General features: G+C 37.0%; 1 protein-coding gene across 3 annotated transcripts in view; it reads right to left on the reverse strand.

The window, feature by feature from the left end:
- Positions 1–27,398, reverse strand: part of MAP3K15 (mitogen-activated protein kinase kinase kinase 15) — an 86,759-nt gene that overhangs the window by 28,408 nt on the left and 30,953 nt on the right. For all 3 annotated transcript variants that reach the window (XM_039357209.1, XM_039357210.1, XM_039357212.1), the window contains 13 exons: positions 24,138–24,331; positions 22,578–22,746; positions 20,159–20,265; positions 17,503–17,673; positions 15,750–15,862; positions 15,277–15,436; positions 14,554–14,704; positions 13,642–13,749; positions 12,802–12,851; positions 8,245–8,340; positions 6,199–6,286; positions 2,314–2,447; positions 317–444 (listed from right to left, as the gene is read on the reverse strand). In XM_039357209.1, coding sequence (XP_039213143.1) covers positions 317–444; positions 2,314–2,447; positions 6,199–6,286; positions 8,245–8,340; positions 12,802–12,851; positions 13,642–13,749; positions 14,554–14,704; positions 15,277–15,436; positions 15,750–15,862; positions 17,503–17,673; positions 20,159–20,265; positions 22,578–22,746; positions 24,138–24,331 — 1,669 coding nt within the window. The remainder of the gene's footprint in view (positions 1–316; positions 445–2,313; positions 2,448–6,198; positions 6,287–8,244; positions 8,341–12,801; positions 12,852–13,641; positions 13,750–14,553; positions 14,705–15,276; positions 15,437–15,749; positions 15,863–17,502; positions 17,674–20,158; positions 20,266–22,577; positions 22,747–24,137; positions 24,332–27,398) is intronic.

Raw genomic sequence — 27,398 nt, forward strand, 5'->3', positions numbered from 1 at the left:
CAGTATTACTCTTAGACAATCATTTGTAGAAATTCAATATGAGCTAATCAAAAACGAACATTTTGTGTCTAAGTCTAATAATTCTAGCAACCTGATTCTATTTATCTAAGATAAATTGTACTGGGATACGGAAGGACATCATGGATTCAGCATGAGAGGTTGGATGCATTTTCTTATTTGGACTGAGTCAATTGCAATATAATTAGAGGTAATGTAATACCTTCGCAAATGTTTAAAATACAAATTATTTGAGCCTGAATTCTAGGTTCTTTCTGATTTCTACTTATATGTAATATATTATTAAATGAATACAAACCACCAGGAACTTGTTCCATGAAGATTTTAATATATCCATCTTCAGAAACAGAACCAAGATACTGAACAATATTTCGGTGTTTTAGATATTTGTGAAGAATAATTTCTTCATGCAGTGGCTGAGAATATCTATCATGAAGATATATAAAGAAAATAAGGAGTCTTAAGAAAGTAGAAGAAAACCTTTTAGCCTAAATAAATCACATTGTGAATTACATGTGTTGTCAAAGCTGACTTGACTCCATAGTTGCAGCTGCTGTCGCTCGGTTTGCCAAACAGCAAGGGAGGGAGGTGGGTGAATTCCTAAGGAGGGATGGAAGTACTGGAATGCAAGTGAGCCTTCTGTTGCAGGTGAGAGTTATCCACCAAGGTCAAGTTATGAAATATTAGAGCAGTGCAGACAGTCTTTTCCCAAAACAAAAGAAGTGAATCCAATTGGTGAACTATAAACTGTGGGTGGCCCGGAGGGGGAAAAGGGGTTTTCCTATGTGGTTTTTGTAAGAAAATCCCAGAACTGACTTTGATTCTGCTGTACCTAGATGCATCTTTCAATAAAGCTACACTCTTGGTGATTTAAAATAGCCAAAAGTTTCTTTGATTGAATGTGACAAATGGGACAATTGACATGTGTAACTTCTGTTTTTTAAAGTAGTAGAATAAAATCACATAATGAGCAGCAAAGGTTTTGCAATGATTAATAATGCTTCAGCAAACTTATGCAGATAAATATGGTCTCAATAAATTGACTATTCTTTTGTTCCTTTATCCAGGAGATACAAGGAAAACTATTTAAGCAAGAAATTAGGAGAAACATATTGAATAATTTCACAAATTATAAGTCAGCTAACATATTTTATTTTTCCCTTCCTATCGCTGCACATGTAATTGCAATATCTTCTAGTTCACCTTGATCATGCAATTTCAACCATGGAGCAATGTGAATTTGCTCTTTAGTTCAGTGATGGCGAACCTTTTAGAGACTGAGTGCCTAAACTGCAACCCAAAACCCACTTATTTATCGCCAGGTGCCAGGTAGACATGGCCCACTGGGTGGGCATGGCTGTGGTGGTCATGGTAGATTGGGTGGGTGTGGCCAAGGTGGGTGTGGTCATATCAATGTTGCTCATGGGGAGGGATGCCTGTGGGGGTGGGCAGGGTTGGGGGAGATCCAGGGGGTCTCTGGAAGGTGGGGCAGGAGGCAGGAGGCTTGTCCTGTGAGGTGAAGTGAGACAGGGCGGGGGTACCATTGCCATGGGGCAAGGCAAGGGCTGGGGCAGCTGCTGCCTGACATCATTGGCCCCCACACACAGAGGCCAGCGAGCGCATGGGGGCTGATGGTGTCCGTCAGCAGCCACAGCCTGCCAGCCCCTTGACCGGCACATTCTGGGGCTCTGCAGCCCACCGCCAGCAGTTCAAAGAAGCCGCCTCTGAGCTGAATGGCCAGCCGACAGCTAAGAAGGCGATGCAGTGGGTCATGCCCAGGAAAAGGAGAGCATGCAAGGCCAGGAGGGACGGGACCAGGGGGGGGGAAACCAGCCGTGCTGGGATGCATCCGGCCATGTGGGACCTCGGCGAGTTAGCAGACGGCTGGTTGAAGAGGGACAGTTGGCATCTCCAGGGCATGGTGTGCGTGCCCACAGAGAGGGCTCTGAGTGCCACCTATGGCACACGTGCCATAGGTTTGCCTCCACTGCTCTAGTTTATGGCTGTATTGGCAAAGGTCCGCCAATGGGGATGAGACTGCAGTGATCTAGATCTTCACCTGCCCATTATCTCAAAACATGTAGCAATGTGACTTTTCTTTCACTGAACACTTAACTGTAATTTGCTTAATATAAAGGAATGACTTGAAATTAATTCACAGTATCCTTCTTAGCATTTCATAATCAAGACAGTGTAAACACATACTCTCCAAAATTGTGGATAAATGTTAAAATCTGTCCTCAAGATTACTATATTGTGTTTCCCAGAACCATTAGGAAAAATATCAAGATTTACCTGCTATCTTTTTCTAGTACTTCTTTGATGGCTATTCGAACATGATTGCTAAGATCTCTTCCAGCATAAACTATCCCATAGGTTCCTTTCCCTAATATAATTCTGTCTCCATTCTCATCATAGTCATATTCATACTGAAGGCAAAAAAGAAAATAACATTAAAAAATAATCTTCCAAAACAACAAAAAAGTAAAATCATCAAACCAATTTTAATACATGTGATTAACAATTTATTGACATAATTTAGCAAGAATTCTGGAAATTAAAAATCAATCATTTTTGCAATGTTGGACGGTCGCTAAAGCTCTAAAAACCTGTTGGTGTAATTGAAAAAAAACTACTGGTTCTAATCAACACAAAGAGCAGCTGACCAAAGACATTAATGCACCATCGTAGGTAAAAATGTTTTGACTTAAGTAGTGAAAAATGAAAAATGCTGGAATAACAGAAAATAGATTATATCCATGTTTGCTTATTTTATTTACATCATCTGTTTTGGCCCATAGGATATGGAAAAATCTGTAACTGAAAAAAAAAAATCTAAGTTTGAGTTTAAAAAATCTAGTATATAATGATGACACATTCTAAAACATCACTATAGTGGCAAAATGTACCTCAAAACTAATGCTATATAAATATAACTTACACAAATTATTCATTGGACCAAGCAGAAGTTTTGAATTATTATAAAAATTGATTACTTATATGTAACTGCAGTTTCCAAATTGTCACCCGTGAATTCACATACATGAATTATACAGAACTTTCAAGAGAAATATTTGGTGGGAATTTCATCTCATGCATAACAAATTAATAGGTGCAACTCCTTCCAGAACATTTTGGTTGCTAAGGCCAACACAGGAGACAAAGTCAAAGCCTTTGATTGAGCAGAAGAGTAGTGAAAAAAATAGGAGCTCACAAATGAACATGCCAAGAACTGCAACTGCAAGCAGGTATTCGGTCCTTTATCAGAGTTCTGTGATTTTGGCACGTGAGCAATTGGCAAGCTTGTCTACAGAAGAGCCTGGTCTTCATAAGATGAACAAAAGGAAAATAATCTTTCCAAAAAATGTATAACTGTGAGAACAAACTCAATGCATGATGATTAAAGATGGATGACGCAACCTATGTAACTACCTAGCACAATTCTTTAGGAAAAGAGAAGCTACATAATACAGAGTAGCATGAATATTGTAGGGCAGGCGTGTCCAACCCACAAATCATGGGCCACTTGCAGCACTGGATAGCTAGTAATGCAGCACTACAAAATAATATATAATATTAAAAAATAAAGGAATTTTGTTATTTATATACATTAGCTATTTTATATATTTTATATGCAGCCCCAAACAATTCCTCTTCACTCAGTGAGGCCCTGGGCAACCATGTTGTAGGGCTCCAAAAGATGCTTTTTCATAAGGCAACTGGACTTTCTTGTTTTTCTTTGAAGAGAAAAACAAAGTCCAGTAGCTTTGTGAAAATCCATCTTTGGGCTAACATATGACCTGGATAACTAAGAATCTCCATAGACATGTTGTAGGGCTTCTATCAAACATTTGTGTATTACCTAGAGAGTTTATACAGATCTTTCACAGATAATCCATTTGTGTGAATCACAGAAATCTTAATAAGGAATACTTGTATAAATATGCGTAAACAAAAAATACTAATTATATACGGAGCAAAAAATCCAATTTATATGTAAATCAAAAAGGCAAAACAATTTTGAAAATATTTCAATTAAAAATGATAGTACTTGTGTCTATCCCAATGTTACTATTGTCAGCTTATTTCATTTAAATCAACAAATCATTATTCAAGATTTCTCTAAGTTTCCCTGGAATACAATAGCTCTGCAGTACGTCCTTGAAGTTTTCCTCAATCTCCTCAAGCTTTCTGTTTCCATACAGAGCATATTAGCAAAGTCCTTGTATACTCTAATATGCATTACTACTATATCTCATCTTTCAAATACTTTTATTTTGGGGGCTTCAGCAATTCGTTGTTTTTCCTTCGGAGTTGTTTTATATGATCAGCATTCTTACTCAGTAACAAAACAATGTTTTGCCACACCCCATATTTCATAGCTACAAAGCAGTACAGTATAGTACAAATTTAGGCTTCTCTGAATTTTATTTTAGTACATTAATAACAGAGTTATATTATGTAACCTCAGATACTTATGCTAGGATAACAGGCCCAGTTTCTGCAAAATATCTCAAGATACAAATGTAAAAACATTGTGTGCAAGGAGAAATTCTATGGTTTGGGATCCAGAACATAGGCATCTACTCCATTTTCTTACTCCATTTTCTTAAGCAATCAATCTAAACCAGAGTATGTCAGAGAAAAAGGATTTTAAAAATATTCCCATAGCAATTTGATACTATAGAAACATTTTGATTTTTAACAAAGAATAGAATAAATTGATTTGTTTTATATGACTTTGGCTATGGTAGGAAAATTGTAGTCAAACCTTATTTACAATTCAACAACAGCTGTTTTATTATAGGATTTTTGTAGATGTTAGCATCTCAAAGAGTAAATGGACAGACAGATCAACTAAACTGTCTAAGCACTTTGTAGACAGAAGGTACATAGAAACACAGGATTTGTGAATTAATGAACAAAAGTTGTATATTTCTTTATGCTATACTTTAGGCTTTCATGTATAAAACAATTAACAAGTTATGAAATATTATTAAAAAAGGGGAGTCAAAGATAAACCCACAAGGACCTGTTTTACCCCACAACTGACTTCACCCATGTAGCCAGAACTCTTTATTCTGGCAGGCAATATCTTTATAAAATTCCTATAAATTTCCTATAATACACCCAAATATCATTTTATCTGGAATTACTAAAAAATCCCCCTTTTCATCAATTTTCTGCTCTTGTTGTTGTCCTTAATACATCTTGTTTTGATAGTTTGTTATTTAACAATCTTTTCATCACAGAGTTCAAATAGTCTATGCAAAATGCAAAAGGTTCAATGCCTTGTAAGAGAAAATATCATCTAAAACAGGGTTTGCCAACCGTGGCAACTTTAAGAAGCCTAGACTTCAACTCTCATAATTTCCCAAACCAACCATACAGGCTGGGGAATTCTGGGAATTGAAGTCCATGCCTCTTAAAATTTCCAAGATGGGCAACTCTGACCTAAAACATTGCAGAATGAAATATTATCCCTAAATATTTTAGAAGTTATATACTGGGCATTTTGATCAGCTTTTCTATAAAGGATAGAAGAAATCAGGAAATGAAGTATAAGGCAATTTGGGAAGCATAAATCTGAGGCTTTGAATCAAACTATAATTTCCTATAATTGTTTCCGGTTTTGGATAAAGAGATTTGGGTATATGAACACTGAACAATACATTATAAGGTCTGCTGTAACTATTATTTCAAATCTATATAAATATTAGCTACATCAATCATGTAAAATATCAAATCTCAAGGATCTTTACTCAGGGTTTAATATTAAATTATTATCAACTGGGTTTCTATTATTGAAATCATGGGATCAATTTTTCAAGAAAAAAAGCTTAAAGTACTGAGGCTAATGCAGTTTGTGAAAAATATAGATTATTAAGGATGATGAAAAATATGTAACATTTTTTAAAGAAAAACTACATCTTTATTTTATAAGGATGTCATTAACATTTGACTTTTTCCTGTCATATTGCAGGAAAAATACATACACACAAACATAATCTTTTATTTATAAAGAAAAAATCTGCTTAATCTGTAAAGGTAAGTACAGATTGACTGTACAATTCTCTTAACTGAAAGGCGATTTATTTCTTACATTAATATACCTAATATATATAATAGAAACAAACAGAATTATAGACTTGTTTCTTTATCTCAGTAATTGCAACTTACTTCCAATGTATCACCATCAATCTCTGCTTCAAGTTGCAGGGTATTTCCTATAGTGTCAGTTAAGATCTCCTTAACCAAAGCACAGAATCTGAAAGCAATATACATCTCACAATCAAAGGCAAAAAAAAGTATCTGTTTGCCTGCTCAACCAAAATTAAACATTTTATGTATAAGTCCATTATACATTTTATTATTTATTATTTATTTTATGAGACTTATATACCGCTTTTAAGTGCAAGCACTCTCTAAGCGGTGTACACCAGTAAGCAATGTATATATATATTTTACCTACCTCCGAAGGATGGAAGGCTGAGTCAACCTTGAGCCGGTGAGATTTGAACCGCTGACCTGCTGAACACAGTCAGCTAAAGTGGCCTGCAGTACTGCACTCTAACTGCTGCGCCACCTCGGCTCTTTTATGTATAATTCATACAAAGAAAGCCAACATGCCTTACAGATTCCCTTAGCATAATACTGAGACAAGCATGATTTTGCAATACCCTTCATAATAGATCAGCGGTTCTCAACCTATGGGTCGCGACCCCATTTGGGGTCGAACGACCATTTTACGGGGGTCGCCAAACAACGCGATCCGCCATTTTTCCCCCTCAGGGGGCGCCGCCGCGCATGCGTGCCGCGCATGGGGTGCCGCCGCACATGCGTGCCGTGCATGGGGGCCGCCGCGCATGTGCGCTGCGCATGGGGGCACCGCCGCGCATGCGCAGCACGTCCTTGTGACCGGGGGTCGCCGTATAAAAAGGTTGAGAACCGCTGTAATAGATCTAAAATCCTTCTACATCAAAGTACTTCATAATTTCAAATATACTTAATAAATATTGTGCTTATTGTTTTAAATCAGGGACAGTCCATATAATATAAGTGTCTAAGGCAGAATCAAATAACAGTACAGGTAGTCCTCAAGTTACGAATGTAATGGAGCCTGCTAATTCTATTCATAACTTGAGGATTCGTAGAAGTGAATCGTGTACCTTGAACGTGATTACTCCCTGCTTTCGCCTACGCATTTGCTAATCAAATGTGCAGGTTGTTAAAAGTACATGAGGTATTTTAGGGTGGGGGAGGCCATGGGGGGGCCTAGTAATTGAACAGACCCCCAAGGCCTTCCTGGCCCACTGATATTACTGTGCTGGACTCACTTACCTTGCAAAGATCTGTCTCCTGCGGTTTCTTTGCCTTTGAGAGAGAGGAGAGTAGGACAATTTCCCTTCCAGCCTACAGGCTGTAAATGCTTTTTGCGCCAAGAATGAAATGTTCGGGGGAGGGCATGATCTCACATGACTTCAGGCACCCATTCTCTCCAAAACTAGATGGGTACCTTAAGTTGAATGAGATCACAGCCCCCAGAACCTTTCACTCTCGGCACACAAAGCATTTCTAAGCTGATTCTTCTCTTCCTCAAAGGCAAAGAAATCATGGCAGAGATGAGACAGATCTTTGCAAGGTAAGTCCGCCGCAGCAGGATGGCAGGCAGAAGCAGTTGTGGAGCGGGAGGGAGGAACAAGGTGAACATTGCAGACCCTCTCTGGTCATTGGTTAAGGGTGAACAGCTACTGTGGTGCTGTAACATTCACAATTTCCGGACTTGGTTGTAAACACTAGGGGGCACTTATCGCATAACTTCGAATGGGCACTAAGTGAACTGTCGTAACTCGGGGGTTATCTGTATCTCACACAGATACTATATCACCAACATTCTTAAAAAAACTTTCATTAAGACAAGAAAATTGAAATGAAATAGAAATTTAGAACGTTATGAATATTTTCCTTACAATTAGAAAAAACATTAAAAACAGAAATCACACCTATAATGTAATATCAATTAATAATTTATCTCATATTTTTTCATCACTTTTTTCATTGATCATATTTATTGAAATTGATATAAAATAAAAAATGCAAAACAGGACAAAGCTTATTTGCTTTATTCCTTCTCGTGCTGGTTCTGTATCAAAGTTAGTAACATTTATATGAATTATTTTGATCACTGGTAAAAACAAAGAAAAGCAAAACAAACAAACCTCTTACCTACTACATTGACACTCTGTAGAAAAACAGATTTGAAAGTCATCAGAGTTGTCATGCACATAGAGGAAACAGCATTGTTCATCAAATTTAGATATGCTGCAAATATCCAATGAAAATAAAGTTATGCTGGCACAAGATTAGATAAAGAAACAAATGTAGAAAATCAATCAATTTAAGTAAAAATAATGGGTAGTTCAATTTTCCAGATATAATATTTCATAATTTTGAAAAGCTTCCTTTAATATTTTATAGAAAGAATAGCTTCCATGCCAAAGTATCAGGTTTAAAGATAACGATAAAATTTCACCAAAAAAAGCATAAAGATACAGCTGGAACAATGAAAGTCATGTAAGATTTCTCAGGTTTTCTCAGTGGGAAGTTCAAATACAGGGAGTTCTCAACTAACAACCCTTAAAAATCTTTCGTTGGCAAGAAAATTGAAATGAATTATTAAATGACTTCCCCATTAACTTTGCTTGCCAGAAGTTGCAAAAAGTGATCACATAACCCTGGGACACTGCAACTGTCACAAATGTGAGTCAGTTGCCAAGTATCTGAATTTTGATCACGTGACCATGTGAAAAACGGTCATAAGTCAGCTGTTTTCAGTGCCCTTCAGTCACTAAATGAATTGCTGTAAGTCAAGGACTATATTTCCATGATTTTAAAAGAAACTATCCTATTTAAATGTTGTAAAATGCATATCTCTAATTGATAGTAGAAAATTATTTTGATGCTTTTACTTTGTTAGGTTACTTTTTTACTATGCTAGTATTCTTCATAGATTCAAATCCAATTAAGCGTTAAGACATTTTCAGGTTCATGCTAGCAAAGCACATTTAAGTTATCTGGGTAGAGTTTTGATTATTCCTGAGAAAGCTGACAGGTTCCTTGGGATGTTGAGTCCTGCCATTTGTACGTTAAATATAGAAAGGAGGTGGTTCACCTGCTGAGTAGTGAACAAACTAAACACTTCCTGAAAAGTTCATCACAGGACCTGGTTGTACTAGACAATTTTTATCCAATCTTCAGCCTTCCCTTTCTGGAGAAGTTGGTGAGAAGGAGTAGGGCTGAAGCTCCAAAGGAAAAAGCAGGTTATTTGGCTCCTTGGCTCATGGATTTCAGACACAATATAGCAACTTGATTTGTACCTGAAACCATTGGGAGTTCTTGCCCCATCTTGAGCCAGTCATTTTCAGCCCTAGGAAAGAGGCAATGGCAAATCGCTTCTGAAAAATCTTGCAAAGAAAACTGCAGGGATTTGTCCAGGCAATGTCCAAGAATCAGACATGGTTGAATAGAAGAAAAAAAATGAGTTTGTTCAGAGATCATCAGTTCATAACAAACAATAATAAAGAACGATGATAAAAGACAAAAATCTTCAGGAGCATTGAAAAAGTATTGTGTGTGCCTAGACTTTGGCTAAGATACTATTAGTTTTTCAGTGTTATAACTGCTTGTATTTTTTACAATTCTGTTTTATTTGCTTTTTGATTTCATATTAAAATCATTCAAAGAGACAAAGAACTGTTGTTAAAATGAAGAATTTATGGTACAGATAAACAATTGTATAATTAATTTCCAGTTATTAGTAATATTTATCAGAATTCCAGGTAATATCTGAGAATCAGAATAAGCACATTTTGCATGCTAGTTGTGCCCAATACCTAAGTCATCTGTCAACTGGATTACTACAATACAGGTTATATGGGGCTGTCCTTGGAAAGTATTCATAATGGAGAAGCATGTGCAGATTTGGATGAACCCCAGTATGTAATAGCCTATGTAATATCTTTGCTGTGTGAGTGGCACTGGCTCCCAATGGATTCAGGTGCAAATCAAGTTGTTGGTTTTTATCCTTAAAGCTCTACATGGCATAGAGGGGACGGGTCTCTATGGTGGTTTCTATCTGACCCACCAGATTTGGTAGTATGGATGTACTTTGGGCATCTTCAGTGAAACAATGTCATTTGTTGGATCCCAGGAAACATGCCTTCTTTGTTATATTATCTTTTGATTTTAGTGGAAATTGTCTTTTTCATTTTGTTCGTTACTCAGAGTTACTTTATATAAGTGGGTGGCCATATAAATTGAATTAATAAATATTTAGTAATTCTTGCCAAAGAAACATGTTATCAGGATAAAAAGAACAATATTCAGGCCCATCTAAAATATTAACATCTTATCAGTAATCACATAACAATAATTTGTGCCATCTTGCTGAAATTTGCAGTCAGTCCAAAAGCAATTTTCATGAAACAAGAAATCATACTGCTCTGGATGAACACAAGAGAAAGTAATGACATTTTTAGAGGTTATAATGAAAGACTAATCAATATCTATCTGTGCTACCAATCTACAATAACAGTTTGAACCTGAGAGCAATATGGTGAAGTGCACGCTTAAAGTCGTTAACACTGACAGATGTTCTGAAGAGGATCTCTCCAAAATCATTTATATAAAATGACATATAATTAAAAGGGGTTCAAAGTACTTGTTTGAAAAATCTGTATTCTTTTTAGTCTCTTAAAAGGATAAGCATAATCTAATAGCACTAAACAGTTGGAAAAAAATACAGAAACAGTCTTTCAAGATGATGTCACACATAGGAAGGGAAAAAACCTTGTACGGAGAAAACCATACAAAACTGACAACACAAACAACATCAAAATTCAATAAACACTGATATTCACATAGGGGATTGAAGTATGTATGTAGGTTTACACAAGAAAAGATATCTAGGATCTAATTCATATATGATCTCATATTAGAGAATCATTTTGAAAATAGAAAAGCTATTAGAATAGAACAGAATAGCTCAAATTTGTTATGATTCATTAGAGATACAGACACCTGTCACATAGTCTAATATGCTATACTAACAGAAGTGCCTTTAAAGACAGCTGTACAAAGAATGTTACAGCAATCTATGCTACTTCTTCAGTTCTATTATCCTGGCCAGATTTATAATGATACTTATAGTATAAGAATTGGGAATACAAGATTAACTCATAGTCATAACTTTGAGTTTTGGCTAATTATCTGCAAATCTTTTAGGATTCCTCTTTTAGAATGTTTATACAAATTCTTCATTAAAAGTCTCTACTAAATGTGTGACAATAACTTTAACAAAGAAGTACAGATAGTTCTCGAGTTACGAGTGTAATGGAGCCTGCCCATTCTACTTGTAACTTGAAAACTCATGGGAGTGAATCTTGTACCTTGAACGAGATCACTCCCTTGCTCGTTAAGATGCAGGTGGCTCGCTAAATGAACATCAGGTACAGGTAGTCCTTGAGTTACAAATGTAATGGAGCCTGCCCATTCCACTCCTAACTCAAAAACTCATGGGAATGAATCTCATACCTTGAATGAGATCACTTCCTTATTCGTTAAGACGCATGCAGCTCGTTAAGCAAACATGAGGTATCTCATGCTGGGGAAAGACATGGAGGGCCTATTGATGGAACAGGCCCCCAAGGCCTCCCCAGCCCACTAAGATACCTCACGCTTCCCCCTCCATTCCTGCCACGCCAGACACATCTGGGAAAGATCCATTTTCTCTCTGCTGTGGTTCTTGCTGCCGCCTGGATCTGAGGCTGGGGGACACTTCTGCGCTCACTCTGTGGCCCAATCTGAACTCTGGAGGCCTTTTCCAGACTACTGCCACCTGGATTTGAGGCTAGGGAACTCTTCTGCAGCCCCCCCCCCATGGCCTGATCAGGCCTGGAAAATGCCTTTGGAGCCTGGATCAGGCCACGGGGGGGGGGGCACGGAAGCGTTCCTTGGCCTCAAATCTGGGCGGCAACAGCCTGGAAAAGGCCTCCGGAGCCCAGATTGAGCCGTGGCAGAGCGCAAAAGCCTCCCCCAGCCTCAGATCCAGACCGAAGCAGCCTGGAAAAGGCCTCCAGAGCCCCAATCCAGCCTCCAGAGGCATGGGGAAGCATCATCCAGCTTCGGTTATGTTCTGTTGCAGAAAACAGGGGCCTAAAGTACCATGAGATCACACGAGATCAGTTGCGTGAGATCCCGGCCCACTGATCTTGCATAATCTTGTGTTACTTTAGGCCTCTATTTTCTGTGAACTACTAAAGGCCTGGAGCAGCCAAGAAAGTGAAGGATCTCAATCTTCGTAGGGTGAGTATTAAAGGTCTGGTGCCTAGGGAGACCCAGGTCGGGGGTGGGGAGGGAGGTAATAACCAGGGTGAGTGTTGCAGAGCCTCTGCAGTCGCTCATAAGGGTGAACGACTGCCATGGTGCTGCAATATTAGTAATTTTGGGAGCTGCTCGTAAGCACTAGGGGGCTCTTATCACGTAACTTCAAACAAGCATAAAGTGAACGTTCGTAACTCGGGGATTACCTGTATTATCAAACTTTCATAACATCAAGTGAACTTGCAAAAGATAGCAAAATACCTTTTTTTAAACAGGTTATACTGTACTGTTTATATCTGAAACATACTTTTTCAATTTTATTTCATTTAAAACTAGGTGCTCCAAGCTTTTATGTTTATAATGTAAACAAATATAAGAGAAACCATTTAAAAGCATACCAACCTTATTCCTCTAATAGAAGAAGCTGTAAAATTCCATTCATGAATTTGTTTCTGTGAAGAAATAAAACCATAGTTTTGAAGCAAGACTGCAAATAATTTCTTACTGCTTGGGCTTAGCCTGCTGCAGTACAGTATTTGCCATTTTGACTTTAGATTACCTAAGATAGTAAGGTGAAATAATACACATCATTGTGCCTTATCACAAGTTCACAGGTACCACCCTGTGGTTATCCAAACGGGATCACAGTGATGTGATAGCAGGTTTCCTAGGTCCAGTCCAGATAATCGCTCCAGAAGCAAAGCGAATTAATGAATAATACCAAGAGGTGCAAAATACAATTTGCATTGCGTTCCTATAATTTCCTCAATGAAGTTCATCCATAAACATTTCCAAGTTATGATATGAATGGATTGGAAATCAAAATTCCTAAAGCTGAGAAACTTAAAAGCATCCACAAAGTTTATAAGGTGTAAAATTGTTTAAACTCTATAAACCAACTCAAATTCTTTTACAGAAATCTGCAATTGGAAAGTAAAACCATTGCAATAAATCTAATTCTGTATGCTACTAAGAATTCTGTGAAACTGAAATCTTGAGAGTTCTAAATCTTAAAAATTGTCCCTAAGGGACCTTTAGATAAAATAAACAGGAATACTTAATAATAGTTAATGCTGGACACTTTCTGTTTGTAACATTGTTTTTCTTCTGAAGAATTAGGAATAACATGTTCTTTTTAAAACATTTTTATGAAACACTCATTAGGAGTTCTTAAAAGAATAGCATGATTGTTATCAAATAAATCATGTCTAAAGCATTAAGAAAATGCCCAGCTAATCTTACCATTTCTTCAGGGGACACATGCCAAAGGGAAACTGTCCTCTCATCGGCCTCATTATTGATTGAAACATATGCAGGCTGATATATCTTGGTTGGCTCTATCACCAATACCTAAATAAAGAAAACTTTATTTGAAGCATGTATTCAAACTGATATCTAGCCATCATTCAATTTCAAAATGAGGAACATAATTCTTGCATTATAATCCTAAGCCTAATTATTACAGACCAATGAATTTAGGGGCTTTTGAATAAATTTGAATAAGACAACCTTTTGTTATTTCAATGGAAAAGATTTGCTTTAGTTTATACCATCCCTTGTATTAACTGCATTTTTAGGTATATATGGATGAATGTATTACAGCTCAATCCACCAATTCTCAAACTAGTAACCATCAGAAACACATTAATATAAAGCACTCTAACTAATGAAAAAAAAAATGAAATGTAGCTCCCTGAAATTGCAATATTCAATTCATGGCAGGAGATCTGTCTGATAAATTGAGGAAGCCAAGAATAAGAGAAATTCAGTTAGAGAGCATTTCTTAAAGGTACAAAGCATGGAAACATGAAAAGGAAACATTTCAAAGGAACACATTAACTGGCTTGTTAGAAGTCTGCTTGAGAACTATAATCTTTTTCCACATGTTTTATATTGACTAGCATTAATTTTGAAATCCATGTGAATAAACTATTCTTGAGTTTGCCAGCTGTGTGGGACTTGACATCCTAATTACTAATCTGTTCCCAGGGAATATATGGCTTTTTGAAAAACCAATATGGTGAGAGTCAACTTAGTCTTAAAGGGAACGCTATTCTATTAGTTTGTTCAATACACAATCATTTTTTGTTACCTCCAACTCAGTATCAATATAGTTATATAATTAACAACAAATTATACACTGTAGAGTCTTACTGGGAATCTTAATCCATTGTTTTTTTCTTTAGTTGCCTCAAAAATTATATCCAACCAGAAGTTCAGTCTTTCTTGCCTTGGAGAATGTTCTATGGTCAGTTTCTTGAAATGCTGAATTAATGTCAGATTTTGTACCAAGGATTTTAAATACCTGAAACATATAGATATAATTAATAAACAAAATGGCCAACAGGTCTTTTTAAATCAATGTTGAAAAACATATTTTTATAGGAATTATGCATTTAAATAGATGGTTAATAAAATCAACCTTCCAAAGTCTATGTTTATTATAAAACATACTTTCCAACGAATTACTGCTAATTCTTATCTAGTTAGTCTTCTTTAAAAACACAAATGATATTTTTATTTAAAATTTGCAGCCAAATTATCATGTGAATATTTTGAGAAAAAAAAAACCAAAAAATTTATATCTCTATTGGAGGGAAAACTCTCCAAATCCACGACTAGTTGATATTGTTAGTAAGATCAATTAAACCATAATAAATAGTCACGCAAACTCTTATGTTTTTTAAAATTCCTCATCAGGCAAAATATCACAACAAAGCAAAAGTATTGGTGTGTATGTAGGAATTTGGAAAAACAAACTTCTACAAGGATTCAGGTCATCATAGACAGATCATCATGGCTTACAATAAAGAGAAAATTTAACAAAACTTAGTAAATGTGAGCTACAATTACAAAATAATATGTGATGATACATACCAAATGGGTGGTTTCAGTTTGAAAAGTCTCTCTGCTGCTTGGATAGCTTTACCAATGTCACTGGCCAACATGCTTACGGTGAAAAACTGTCCAACGTCCCAGTAATTGTTCATTTTTTCCAGATTCCCTTTTCTTCCCAATAAACTATTTAACCGTACTCCTTGACAAACATATAAAAAGAGAATGCTGCAAACGAATACAAGAATCCTATTCCAAAATCTAAGAGTGGGCGATGTGTTTCTAAGGATTATAGTCTCAAAATTTAACTGGAAGGAGAAATTGTACAGGTGTACCCATCTTTTTCTCTACAGAATTTAAAGCTAGAAATTAGACAATATTATTGCCATTGCTGTTAACAGTTAAGTAGAAGGAAACTTCATGTGACTGGAACCATGAAGAGAAGGGAAGGTGGATCAGGCTTATGAAATTAACTGACTGACATCACCACACTTAATTTTCCTTTATTCATTTACCTATTTTCCTCAGTTCCATGGAAGTTTCAAATTGCTGCCCTGAAACGATCAGCAAAACTGCAAGGTTAATTCCAGAATACAGAGTTGACTGGAGCTCAAACCCTTTATGATACCTGTAGGAAAAAAAATTAATCAAATGAGTCACAGAAGAAAAATAGTTATCAAATCTCAATACATCTCATGCTAGATATTACAGAACTGATTCTGCCTCCCCTCCGCCCCTTATTTCCCTCTCCCTGGGAAAGATGAGAATGCAGATTTTAGTCATCCAATATAAGGCAGAGAAGACATATATACTTTTTAAATTGTATCAAACTTATTTTAAGCAGTTCTGCTTTAAAGATAATTATTTTAAATTATTATATAATAATAAGTTTTTCAACTGTTTATATATTTTATTTAATTAGTGGAATAAACAATTTTACTGAAATATGAAGATACTGTCATAGAGAACAACCAACATAAGACATCCCCAAAGTGAAAGTTCCAACATTCTACAAAATTGGCTGTTCATATGAATAGAACCCTTTTCTGAGCTAACATATACAGTATAGGCTTCCACTCTCAAAATCACAATGTCATCAAGGAAATATCTTTTTTTAAAAAATTGATTTCTTCCAGCTTCATTTTTTTTTTCAGGCTTTTTAATGTTAGTTAGATGGGTCTAAATTGGAAGTGGGCTGTCAAGTTCAGAAGCATGTAACAATGCTCCTTGTAGTGTTGTTTTAAGAAAATATTAAGTAAGAGAATTTGCCATCTTAGCTGAAAATGGATTTTAATGTGTTGGAACTAATGCAGAAAAAGCCAAATTAAGATCATTGAGAAATTGAAGAATTTATTTTAGAAGCACAGATTAAACATTTGTGTAGTTAACAAAAAGCCAGCTAAGCAGAAGGGGAATTGGCAGATTTTTTTTTAAATGGAGAAAGAGAATAAAGAGGGAAAAAAATGTCTTTCAACATCAGAACTAGTTTCCTTAGACTTAATGGGAAGTCTTTCCATCATACAATGGAGAATTTTGTGCTTAGGATGTGATAATAATGTGTACCAGTTTAAATGACTTCAAAAGCTGTATGTCAGGTATGATAATAATAATGACTCAAAATTTCAGTTTCTGATAATCAAACAATCCTAGGTTGCCTTTCCTTGTTCTTGGAAGCTGTCCTGTAATACCTAGTTGGCCACTGCTAATCAGAGAACAAGAGCTTTCATCAAATTTAGAGGGCCTTCCTTATGTATACATTCCATTATTTATTCACTTTTTAGGATGATAGGATACTATAGATAGTCCTCAACTTATGATCACAATTGACGCCAACATTTATGTTGCTAAGGGAGACATGTGAGTTTTACTCCATTTTACAACTTTTCTGCCATAGTTGTTAAGTGAATCACTGTAGTTCATAAGTTAGTAACAGAGTTATTAAATTAATCTGGCTTCCCCACTGACTTTGCTTGTCAGAAGATCACAAATAGCAATCACATGACCCCAGGACACTGCAACCATCATAAATATGAGCCAGTTGCCAAGTGTCCGAATTTCAGTCATGTAACTGTGGGGATGCTACAGTGGTCATAAGTGTGAAAAATGGTCATGTCACTTTTTTCAGTGCCACTGTAGCTTTGAAAGGTCACTAAATGAACTGTTGTAAGTTGAGGACTACCTGTAATTGGTAGTGAATGTGGAATTTACTAGTAGAATACTCTCCTTTTCTATTTTTATAGTGATACCGAACCATTCAACACCTCTTACCATTCAATGGCTTTGTCTCGGCTTCTATTATCTTTACAGTCTGAATCAAGGAATATGTCTTTATAAATTCTCCCACATAGGCAAAACATATCTGGTGCTGGATGATCACATGTCTGTAACACCTGGAGCATCACTTGAAGTGCCTTTTCCCGGTCACCTATGTTGTTCCTTCTAAAATTCAGACAAAAACCTGGTCTAATTACACACATACATAAACCACATAGGATCACAAACTTTTTGTTCCTAACAATATTATGTAATTATATTACCCCAAAACTGCACTTTATATAGATTTTCGCAGATTGAGTGTTCTGCATTAAAACCAATAAGGATTCTTGTAACAATATAAAGACATTTATTATATTTGTAAATAACATTCCATTCCATCACATCTTTCTACTACTAATAGTTTATGCAATAAAAAAATTGATGGGCTTGGTGTCATCAGACTCCTTGTTCTTCTACACAAACCAATCAATTTTCAACATTTTTTCCCTCTCTAGCATTTTTTCAGATTTATACATCTCCTAGAAATATAATACAAGACCTATGGAATCTAAAGTGACTTTAAACAGCTCTTTTCCTCTTCCTATGGATATTTTCAATTAATTCTGAAAAACCACCCTATCATGAACAGTCAGATAACTGCTTTGTACTCAGTATCTAAAAGGTGTTTTGGAGTGCCACATGGGCCTTTGAAAGATACAGTTACTATAAGATATCAGAGGTGCTACTTTCTATGTGCTCTGGAGACTGAATCTAAGGTGTAGCAGAGTTCTAATATTCATTTTGTACAGCTGTCCCTAATGAAATAAATTCAATGTGTTGCTGAAGAAAAGGTATGACTCTATAACATTTTAGTTAAGTATCTCGGATGTCTGACTTTAGCTATAAAACAATAGCAAAATCTTTCAACATAATGTGACAAAAAAGTTTCATTAGTACTATTTTTTCAGGATCCAAATTGAAACAAATGCATATACTGTACATAATATACTGTACATAATATACTGTACATAAAAACCTTTTTACTGTTTACATAAGGATAACACATTTGTGTAAAAAAGAAAACATGCAATTGGCAAACACTGCAGTTTAAAAAATCTTTTACATAAGACTGTTGAAGTGTACTAACCAAATACTGTTCATGTATAATAGAAAAAAAAATTACACATTGCCAGATCTATAAATAATTCAATATGTAGTAAAGTCAATACACAAACTTCATGATTTAAGGGATTCTGTAAAAGTAATAAACAACTGGCACAAAAGTTAGCTCAATTGTTAAAGAACATGGTAAACTGAGGCATGGTCAGGATCCCTACTTTCTGCAAGATACAAAAATGTATCTTTTAGAACAAAGATTGAACCTGGGTACCAGGGCTAGGTAAAAGAAGTAACAATATTCTCTAAAGTTTGGAATCAACAAAAAGCTGGAAAAGTCCAGGGAATGAAGCAAAATATATTTTCTTCATGAATCTGTAAAAAAATATATAACCAAGACTAGCAACTTTATGCATTCTGCTGCTTATTTCTCTGTATAAATTCAGTAACTATGTGTTTTATGCAACAAGATTATGCCAACAAAACCTCAGATTACTGAATATCTTGAGTAAAAGAAGCCATAATGTTATTTTTTAGTCTTCCCCACTTTACTGGGAAGCATTCCTTTCCTGATGCATATTAAAAGCATCTTTTTCTTTTTCTTTCTTTCTTTCTTTCTTTCTTTCTTTCTTTCTTTCTTTCTTTCTTTCTTTCTTTCTTTCTCTTTCTTTCTTTTTTCCTTCCTTCCTTCCTTTCATAACTTTGAGCCAATTGCTTGCTCCCTTAGTCCATCTCATATAACTGGGTTGTTGTGGGCAGTTGTGCCATCCTGTATTGTGCAATACAAAGGTGGGATATAAATACAATGATTGTTTGTTTGATTGATTGATTTCTATAGGCACCCATCTCAACAAGTGACTCTGGGTGATGTACACCACAAATATGTAAATAAAACAGAAATATTTAAATTATTTGAAGTACCACAACATTTCACAATCTGACTTTCAAGAAACCATGGGAAATGATTACAACAATATCCTTAAATAGTAATTGTTAATATTAACTTATAAAGAAATTTGCATCACAGCTGAGATACATATTCAACGGTATAAGCTATGCAAATTTATTTTACTATTAGTTCTAAGCAACTTGTTCATTACAATAAACTATGCTATACAGTTGAAATTAAACTGAACCCCAATCTAACAATGTCCAAGGACTATTTTCAAAGTAGAATTAATGGAAGTTTATGAGAAATGGCTGGAAATACATCAGAAATGCCAGTTAAACTGAATAATATAGATATGAAAATTAAAAACTAACTAATTGGGAGGATGTTGCCTTGTGAAATGATTATATCCTTCTGAAAATAACATCACTTTTCACAAAATACAGTCACATCAATTGCATAATGGGATAATTGTATCAATGGCAGCAAAACTTGGTCTATTATGTGCAAGTCCATTGTACTGAGGTCTAGTAAATTTAAAATTTCACTCCATGAAAATGTAAATGTGTAAATCTATTTTTAAGATATCCATGGTAGCTCACTAATTACATAAAATATCTATTTATAAAAAAATAGAATAAAACACATAAAAATTAAGCTTACCTATTCAGTGCAAAGGCATAGTGAAATTTGATATTGTGCTGATCAGCCAAATCACAAGTTGGGAGCACTTCCAGTGTCTCCACTAGTTTCACCATAGCATCATAATTCTAACAGTAGCAAAAGATAATAAAATATTTATAAACAAAATTCATGTATCAAACATTTCTTCTTTTCCTATTTTGTAAATGTGGCCATGACCAACAACTCCTAAAAAATTTACAGTGCTTGTCCCTAACAATTGATTCACCACAGAAGAAAATCTGACAGAGATGCTCTTTACTTACAGGGAACAACTATATAACTGTATAACAAAATCCTTGCTTTTGAATAGATAAGAGCTGCAAGGGACCTTGGAGGTCTTCTAGTCCAGGGCTTTTCAACCAGTGGTACGTGTACCACCAGTGGTACTTTAGCACTTGGCAGGTGGAACGCGACCCCTAGCCAAGTGTAGCGGGGGAGGAAATCAGCTAAAGCAATGCCGCACAGACCTGGAGATCAGCTGGAGCTGCAGAGCTTGGCAGAAGCCCCAGGATCGGCGCATATGGCGACATAGTAATTGGAGCTTCCAGAGCACCCAGAAGAGAAAAGGAGGAGGGTGGAGAGAAGAGAAAGTATAAAAGGGCAGGTTTTGGCAGGAGAGGGAGAGAAAGAGCAAGAAGTGAAGAGGTTTTTCTTAGCAAAAGAGGAGACAGAGGGAGCAGACTGTTTTCGGAGGAAGGGCGAGTGAGTGAGCAGCCTGTTTTTGGAGGAAGGGTGAGTGAGTGAGTGGCATGTTTTCAGGAAAAGGGCGAGTGAACAGCATTATTTTCAGAAGGGCAAGTGAGCGGCATGTTTTCGGAAGGGCGAGTGAGCAGCATGTTTTCAGAAGGGCGAGCGAGCGGTGTGTTTTGAGAAGGGTGAGTGAGCAAGCGGTATGTTTTCAGGGGAAGGGTGAGCAAGCGAATTGGGCAGGAGCCCCAGGATCAGCATGCACTTCTGCAGGGCTATGGGGGCTTGGCAGAAGCCCCAGGATTGGTGCGTGCAGCTATAGCTGATTGGCACTTCTGCTGAGCTTCAAAGAAGCACCGATCAGCTGGATCCCAGCATTGATCCTGGTGTTTTCACTGAGCCCCAAAGTGCCGATCAGCTGGAGCCCAGCGCTGATCCTGGTGCTTCTGCTGAAGCTAGACAGTCCTGCAGAAATGATCAGCTGTCAGGGCTCAGCAAAAGCACCAGGATCAGGGAAGGAAGGAAGAAAGGAAGGAAGGAAGGAAGGAAGGAAGGAAGGAAGGAAGGAAGGAAGGAAGGAAGGAAGGAAGATGGGAATGAGAAGGAGGGAGGCAGGGTGGGAGGGAAAAAGGAAGGAAGGAACCCCCCCCCGCTAATCACAATGCTAATGCAGCCCTCAATGAAATTGAGTTTGACACCCCTGATATAAAAGATTAAGTGAATCTGGTTTCCCCACTGACTTTGCTTGACAAAAGGTTGCAAAAGGGGATCATATGACCTTGAGACACTGCAGCCATCATAAATATGAATCAGTTGCCAAGCATCCGAATATAAGTCACATGACCCTGGGACTGCTGAAATGGTCATAAGTGTGAAAAATGGTCATAAGTCACTTTTTTCAGTGCTGTTGTAACTTCGAACAGTCACTAAGTGAGCTGTTGTAAGTTGAGCTATCACTTTTTTCCTTTTTTTTTGGGTCATCAAGTTTTTGACACCTTGCTAGGCGACTGGTGGTACTCGGATATTGCCGTATCCTAAAAGCCGTACAATGAGTGAAAAAGTTGAAAAGTCCTGTTCTAAGTCCAGCCCCCCACTCAAGCAGGAGAACCTATACCATCTCAGACAAGTGACCATTACTCTTTTGGTAACAAGTTGCTGGTGTGACTCTTCTAGATGGATGATCTTCTCTTAAGTATTTATCTATTTGTAACTGGCAGAAAATCAGAAGTGAAATTTAAAAAATTGTCTTATAGATAATCTCTTTGTAAGGGCAGTAGATCTACAATATATATGCTGAAGGTCACTCAGATTGCATAATAACTGTTTAGGTGAGTCATTCCCTCAATTCAATTTAAGAATTGACTTATATTATATTATAGAAAAAGACACAAAATATTGCAGGAAAAGCACTTTTGAACTTACAATAGATATTCTAAAAGGGGACAAATTAAGATCAGAAACCAGTGGAACAACCTGCCTCCAGAAGTGGTGAATGCTCCAGCACTGGAAGTTTTTAAGAAGAGACTGGATAGCCATTTGTCCAAAATGGTATAGGGTTTCCTGTCTGAGCAGGCGGTTTTACTAGATGACCTCCAAGATCCCTTCCAACTTTATTATTATTATTATTATTATTATTATTATTATTATTATTATTATTATTATCCATACCATAAATGGGTAAATTCTGCATTTTCAGGTAAAAGTAACATACCTGAATATCTCTATAGGATAGGAGTAAATTGATCACAATGTCAGAAGTCAGGATTTCAGTATTATCCATATGAAGTTTAATCTTAGCCAGTTCTTTTGCAAGTTCTTCTCCTTGATATTTCTCTCTAGCTTTTCTGATGTCATTTAACAGACTTTCCTTATAATATGTACTAAGGAATTAAACACAACAGAACACAAATTTATTTAACAGATGACATATTAAAATACAAAACACTGAAATAACAGACTCTGGTTTTTCCACAGGATGTTTATATCTTAATTCAATTTATATGGTTGCCCATCTCAACAAGTAGTTGGTGAGTATCTTCTAAACAGAAATAAGGAATGTTATGAACGGAGAGATCCTATGTTTCTATCTAATTATAATAAAAACCCAGTGCAAAATTCAAACTGAGCATTGAAATCCACTTTTCTGTATGGTTCGCCATGCATTAATTCAAAGCCAATCATTACCTGAACCTGATATGAATAGAAACAGCTTCCCACACAAATGAGGTGACCATATGACATGGTTAACAAAATCTAATGTCACAGACATAAAGTATTTCTATAGTTACAATATTTCAGTTAGATGATGATGGTGGTGACAACCCTGTCTTCTTGCTATCTTGATTAGTCAAGGCAACTAACAAAAATAAAACAAAACAACATAACAAATTGAAAATAAAGATCAAAATTAACAATCAAATAAATACTAAAATCATGAAACAATTCTAATCAGGGTGAGGAGGTCTTTATAGTTTTATTAAAAAATGAGACAATGGGACTTCCAAAGATACTCCCAAAGAATCTCCATAGACAGAATGGGGCATACATTGAGGGAATATATTCTATAGCATGGCAGAAACAGAGACAAAGACTTTCCTATCTGCCAAAATTGGGAGGAGGTTTCGAAGTATATCTAGCAGGACTACCCGATTCTGTAATAGCTTTGTTCCCTATGTCATCCATCTGGTAAATTAACAAGATTTGTTTTTCTCGCCATGTACATGTATACATAACTTGAACTGTTGTTTCTCTATGTCGTATAATATATGTAGGCATAAGCATAATTCTGTATTTATTTATTTATTTATTTATTTTTGTCATATTTATGTAGTATATATCGGAGGTGGTGACCCTTTGAGAGCTGTATGCAATGAAATTTCATTTTAATGTATGCCAATTAGTGTACATTCAAAGTGACAATAAAGTTATTATTCTATTCTATTCTATTCTATTCTATTCTATTCTATTCTATTCTAAATGTCTTATTTCAAAATAGAGTTTGAAGATTTCTTTATTTATGCATACTTGTACAACTGGTCAGATCACCAATTCTTATTTTACTTATTATAACTTTAAAAATAGTTCCATGTTACTAGGGTTAGTTTGTTAGAACAGATGCATAAGAAAGATCCAACTTGGATTAAATTACAAACACATCAATGCATTAGGCAGAGAAATATTGTGATTGTAAAACATCCTGGAGCTTTGTTTTTAAAGAAAAAAAAATAGAAAAAGAAATGATTAATAAAACCATTAAAGAGTGATAGATTACCATGAGGTGATATGGATATCCTTGAGAAGGCTGATAAATTTGTCCATTAGTGGCACACAGAGTGGCCCTAAGATGGTGTCCCAATTAGGTTGGATGTACTCAGATGCTCTCCGCTGGGCATCACTTTCACAACAAAAACAATCATCACATGATGATACAATGTATGGAATGAAGTGATAGTTGCCACTTGAAGCCTGAAGAAGACAATGAATTAAAATATTGCATATTAAAAAGAAAGCATAACAAAGATACAGAAATACAATTTTAAAGGCTTCTTTGAAATTTATGCAAAATACATCCAGTTTTCATCCAGTTATCATAAAAGACCTTATAACAAATAAGAGACCATATAACCATGCCGGACTCACCTGGAAAAGATCCGTCTCCTCTCTGCTGCAGTTCCTGCTGCTGCCCGGATCTGAGGCTGGGGGACAGTTCCACATGCCTCCAGACGCTGGATCAGGGCAGCCCAGCTTCTGGAGACACACAGAACTGTCCCCTGGCCTCAGATCCAGGCGGCAGCAGGAACCGTGACAGAGAGGAAACTGATCTTTTCCAGGTGAATCCGGCGCGGCAGGAAGGGAGGGGGAAGCATGAGGTATCTTAGTGGGCTGGGGAGGCCTCGAGGGCCTGTTCCATCACTAGGCCCTCCATGGCCTTCCCCACTCTGAGATACCTCATATGCACTTAACGAGCCATGTGTGTCTTAACGAGCAAAGGAGTAATCTCGTTTGAGGTACAACATTCACTCCGAGTTTTCGAGTTACGAGTGGAATGGGCAGGCTCCATTACATTTGTAACTCGAGGACTACCTGTATATTTAGCTTATGGTTGAATTATTGGGTTCTTGCTATTCTTTGGCCTTTTCTTTAGGAAGATATTTTATTACCAGACTAGATAACATCATCAGTGCTCTGATATGGAGGAATGAGATTTGTTGGCTATTTATACTCAACAGCTTGTCCTTGTATGGGCTTGGACTAGATATGCTGATTTGTGATCCTGTTTTTTCTTTCATTGACATGCTGTTATCTGGCAGTGAATTAATATAAGGTGCTGGCTCTAATCCTCCTGGTGGGGCTAGAATGATTTGTGAACAGCTAACCACAAATCACTATATAGAGGAAGTGTCCCATTGTCATGGCATTAGAACTAAGACTTCTTCACAAGTGCTTCCTTTCAGCTGGCTACAGCTTTAGCTTCATTTATAGCTATTCCCCCATGGAGAGATATCCTATCAGATCTACAGCAGAGACATGAAAACTGACTGGTTCAAGAGCGCTGGATGTTCAGGCTTCCAGTTCCAGATCACTGCGCCAGCAGACATGCAGGGAGAGCTCTCTCTCTGCCATTCGGTTTTCCTTCTTTGGAAGACCCTGGAAAGGGTCGAAAGTTGCCCTGGAGGGGCGACCACTGTTGGAGAGGACCCTTGCTAGATTGCGGAGGGGTGGCAGCCCCTCTGTTTGATCTGAGGCAGCTCCTCAGGACCGAAGAAGAAAGATCAGCCATTGACATGGCCGATCACCAAGTCATACCAGCTGAAAGCCAAAATTACAACTAAGCACAACGAAGCACCGTGGAGGATTTGGGTGAGACGCTTCCTTACCTCTCTTTTACCCTAACTACCTTCCTGTGAAAGCCTCCTGAAACTTCTCCCCTGGTCTTAATACAGCGGCGTTTGCCTACTTTGAGAATTTAAGTTTTGAAAAGAAAAGAAAAGAATAACTAATCTCAACAACTAAGTAAGTGGATTTTTATTTTTTGGATACTTTGGGGTCCCAAAAATTTCCTATTATAGAGACCTATCATTTTATCTACCTATTAACTTTGAAAAATATCCTTTTTTCCTTTTTTCTAACTGGATAAAAATTTAATGGGTGTCTGGAAAAAGAATTCTTAGCCTGTGGGGACATCTTGTGGTGAAGCCTGGTACAGCAACTGAATATTTCTGCCTGTGAAGCCTGTTGACTCCCTTGATTTGCCCTTGACATTATCTAAAAAAGATAAGAGTTGGAAATAGCTGGGTGGTGGAAACAACTAGAAGCTATGGAGGTGGATACTGGCTAACTTTTACTAAGCATAGCCTCCACTAAAAGACTATCTCTAACCACTATAGAAATGGAGGAATAGTAATAGTAATAGTAGTTAAAGTTGGAAGGGACCTTGGAGGTCATCTAGTCCAACCCCCTGCTCGGGTAGGAAACCCTACACCATTTCGGACAAATGGCTGTCCAGTCTCTTCTTAAAAACTTCCAGTGTTGGAGCATTTACTGCTTCTGGAGGCAAGCTGTTCCACTGATTAATTGTTCTCACTGTCAGGAAGTTTCTCCTTAGTTCTAGGGTGCTTCTCTCCTTGATGAGTTTCCACCCGTTGCTTCTTGTCCTGCCTTCAGGTGCTTTGGAAAATAGCTTAATTACCTCTTCTTTATGGCAGCCCCTGAGATATTGGAATACTGCTATCATGTCCCCCCTTGTCCTTCTCTTCGTTAAACTAGACATACTCACTTCTAGCAACCGTTCCTTATATGTTTTAGCCTCCAGTTCCCTAATCATCTTTGTTGCTCTTCTCTGTACTCTTTCTAGAGTCTCAACATCTTTTTTACATCGTGGTGACCAAAACTGTATGCAGTATTCCAAGTGTGGCCTTACCAAGGCATTGAAGAGTGGTATTAATACTTCACATGATCTTGATTCTATCCCTCTGTTAATGCAGCCTAGCACTGTGTTGGCCTTTTTGGCAGCTGCAGCACACTGCTGGCTCATATTTAAGTGATTGTCTACTAGGACTCCGAGGTCCCTCTCACAGTTACTACTATTGAGCATGGTGCCACCTATGCTGTACGTGTGCATTTGGTTTTTCTTGCCTAAATGTAGAACCTTGCTTTTTTCACCATTGAATTTCATTTTGTTAGTTAGTGCCCAGTGGTCAAGTCTGTCCAGATCCTTCTGTATCTGAAGCCTGTCTTCTGGAGTGTTGGCTATTCCTGCCAGCTTGGTGTCGTCTGCAAATTTGATGAGTTCCCCATCTATCCCTTCATCCAAATCGTTGATGAAGATGTTGAAGAGTACTGGGCCCAGAACAGAGCCCTGGGGCACCCCACTACACACTTCCCTCCATATAGATGCAGTTCCCTTGAGGACCACTCGCTGAGTACGGCCGGTCAGCCAGCTACGGATCCATCTGGTGGTGGTTCTGTCTACCCCAAATTTTTCTATCTTGTCAAGTAGTAGGTTGTGATCTACTTTATCAAATGCCTTACT

Source organism: Crotalus tigris, unplaced genomic scaffold (genome assembly GCF_016545835.1).
Source record: "Crotalus tigris isolate CLP2741 ecotype Arizona unplaced genomic scaffold, ASM1654583v1 scf7180000018879.704157, whole genome shotgun sequence".
Classification (NCBI taxonomy): domain Eukaryota; kingdom Metazoa; phylum Chordata; class Lepidosauria; order Squamata; family Viperidae; genus Crotalus; species Crotalus tigris.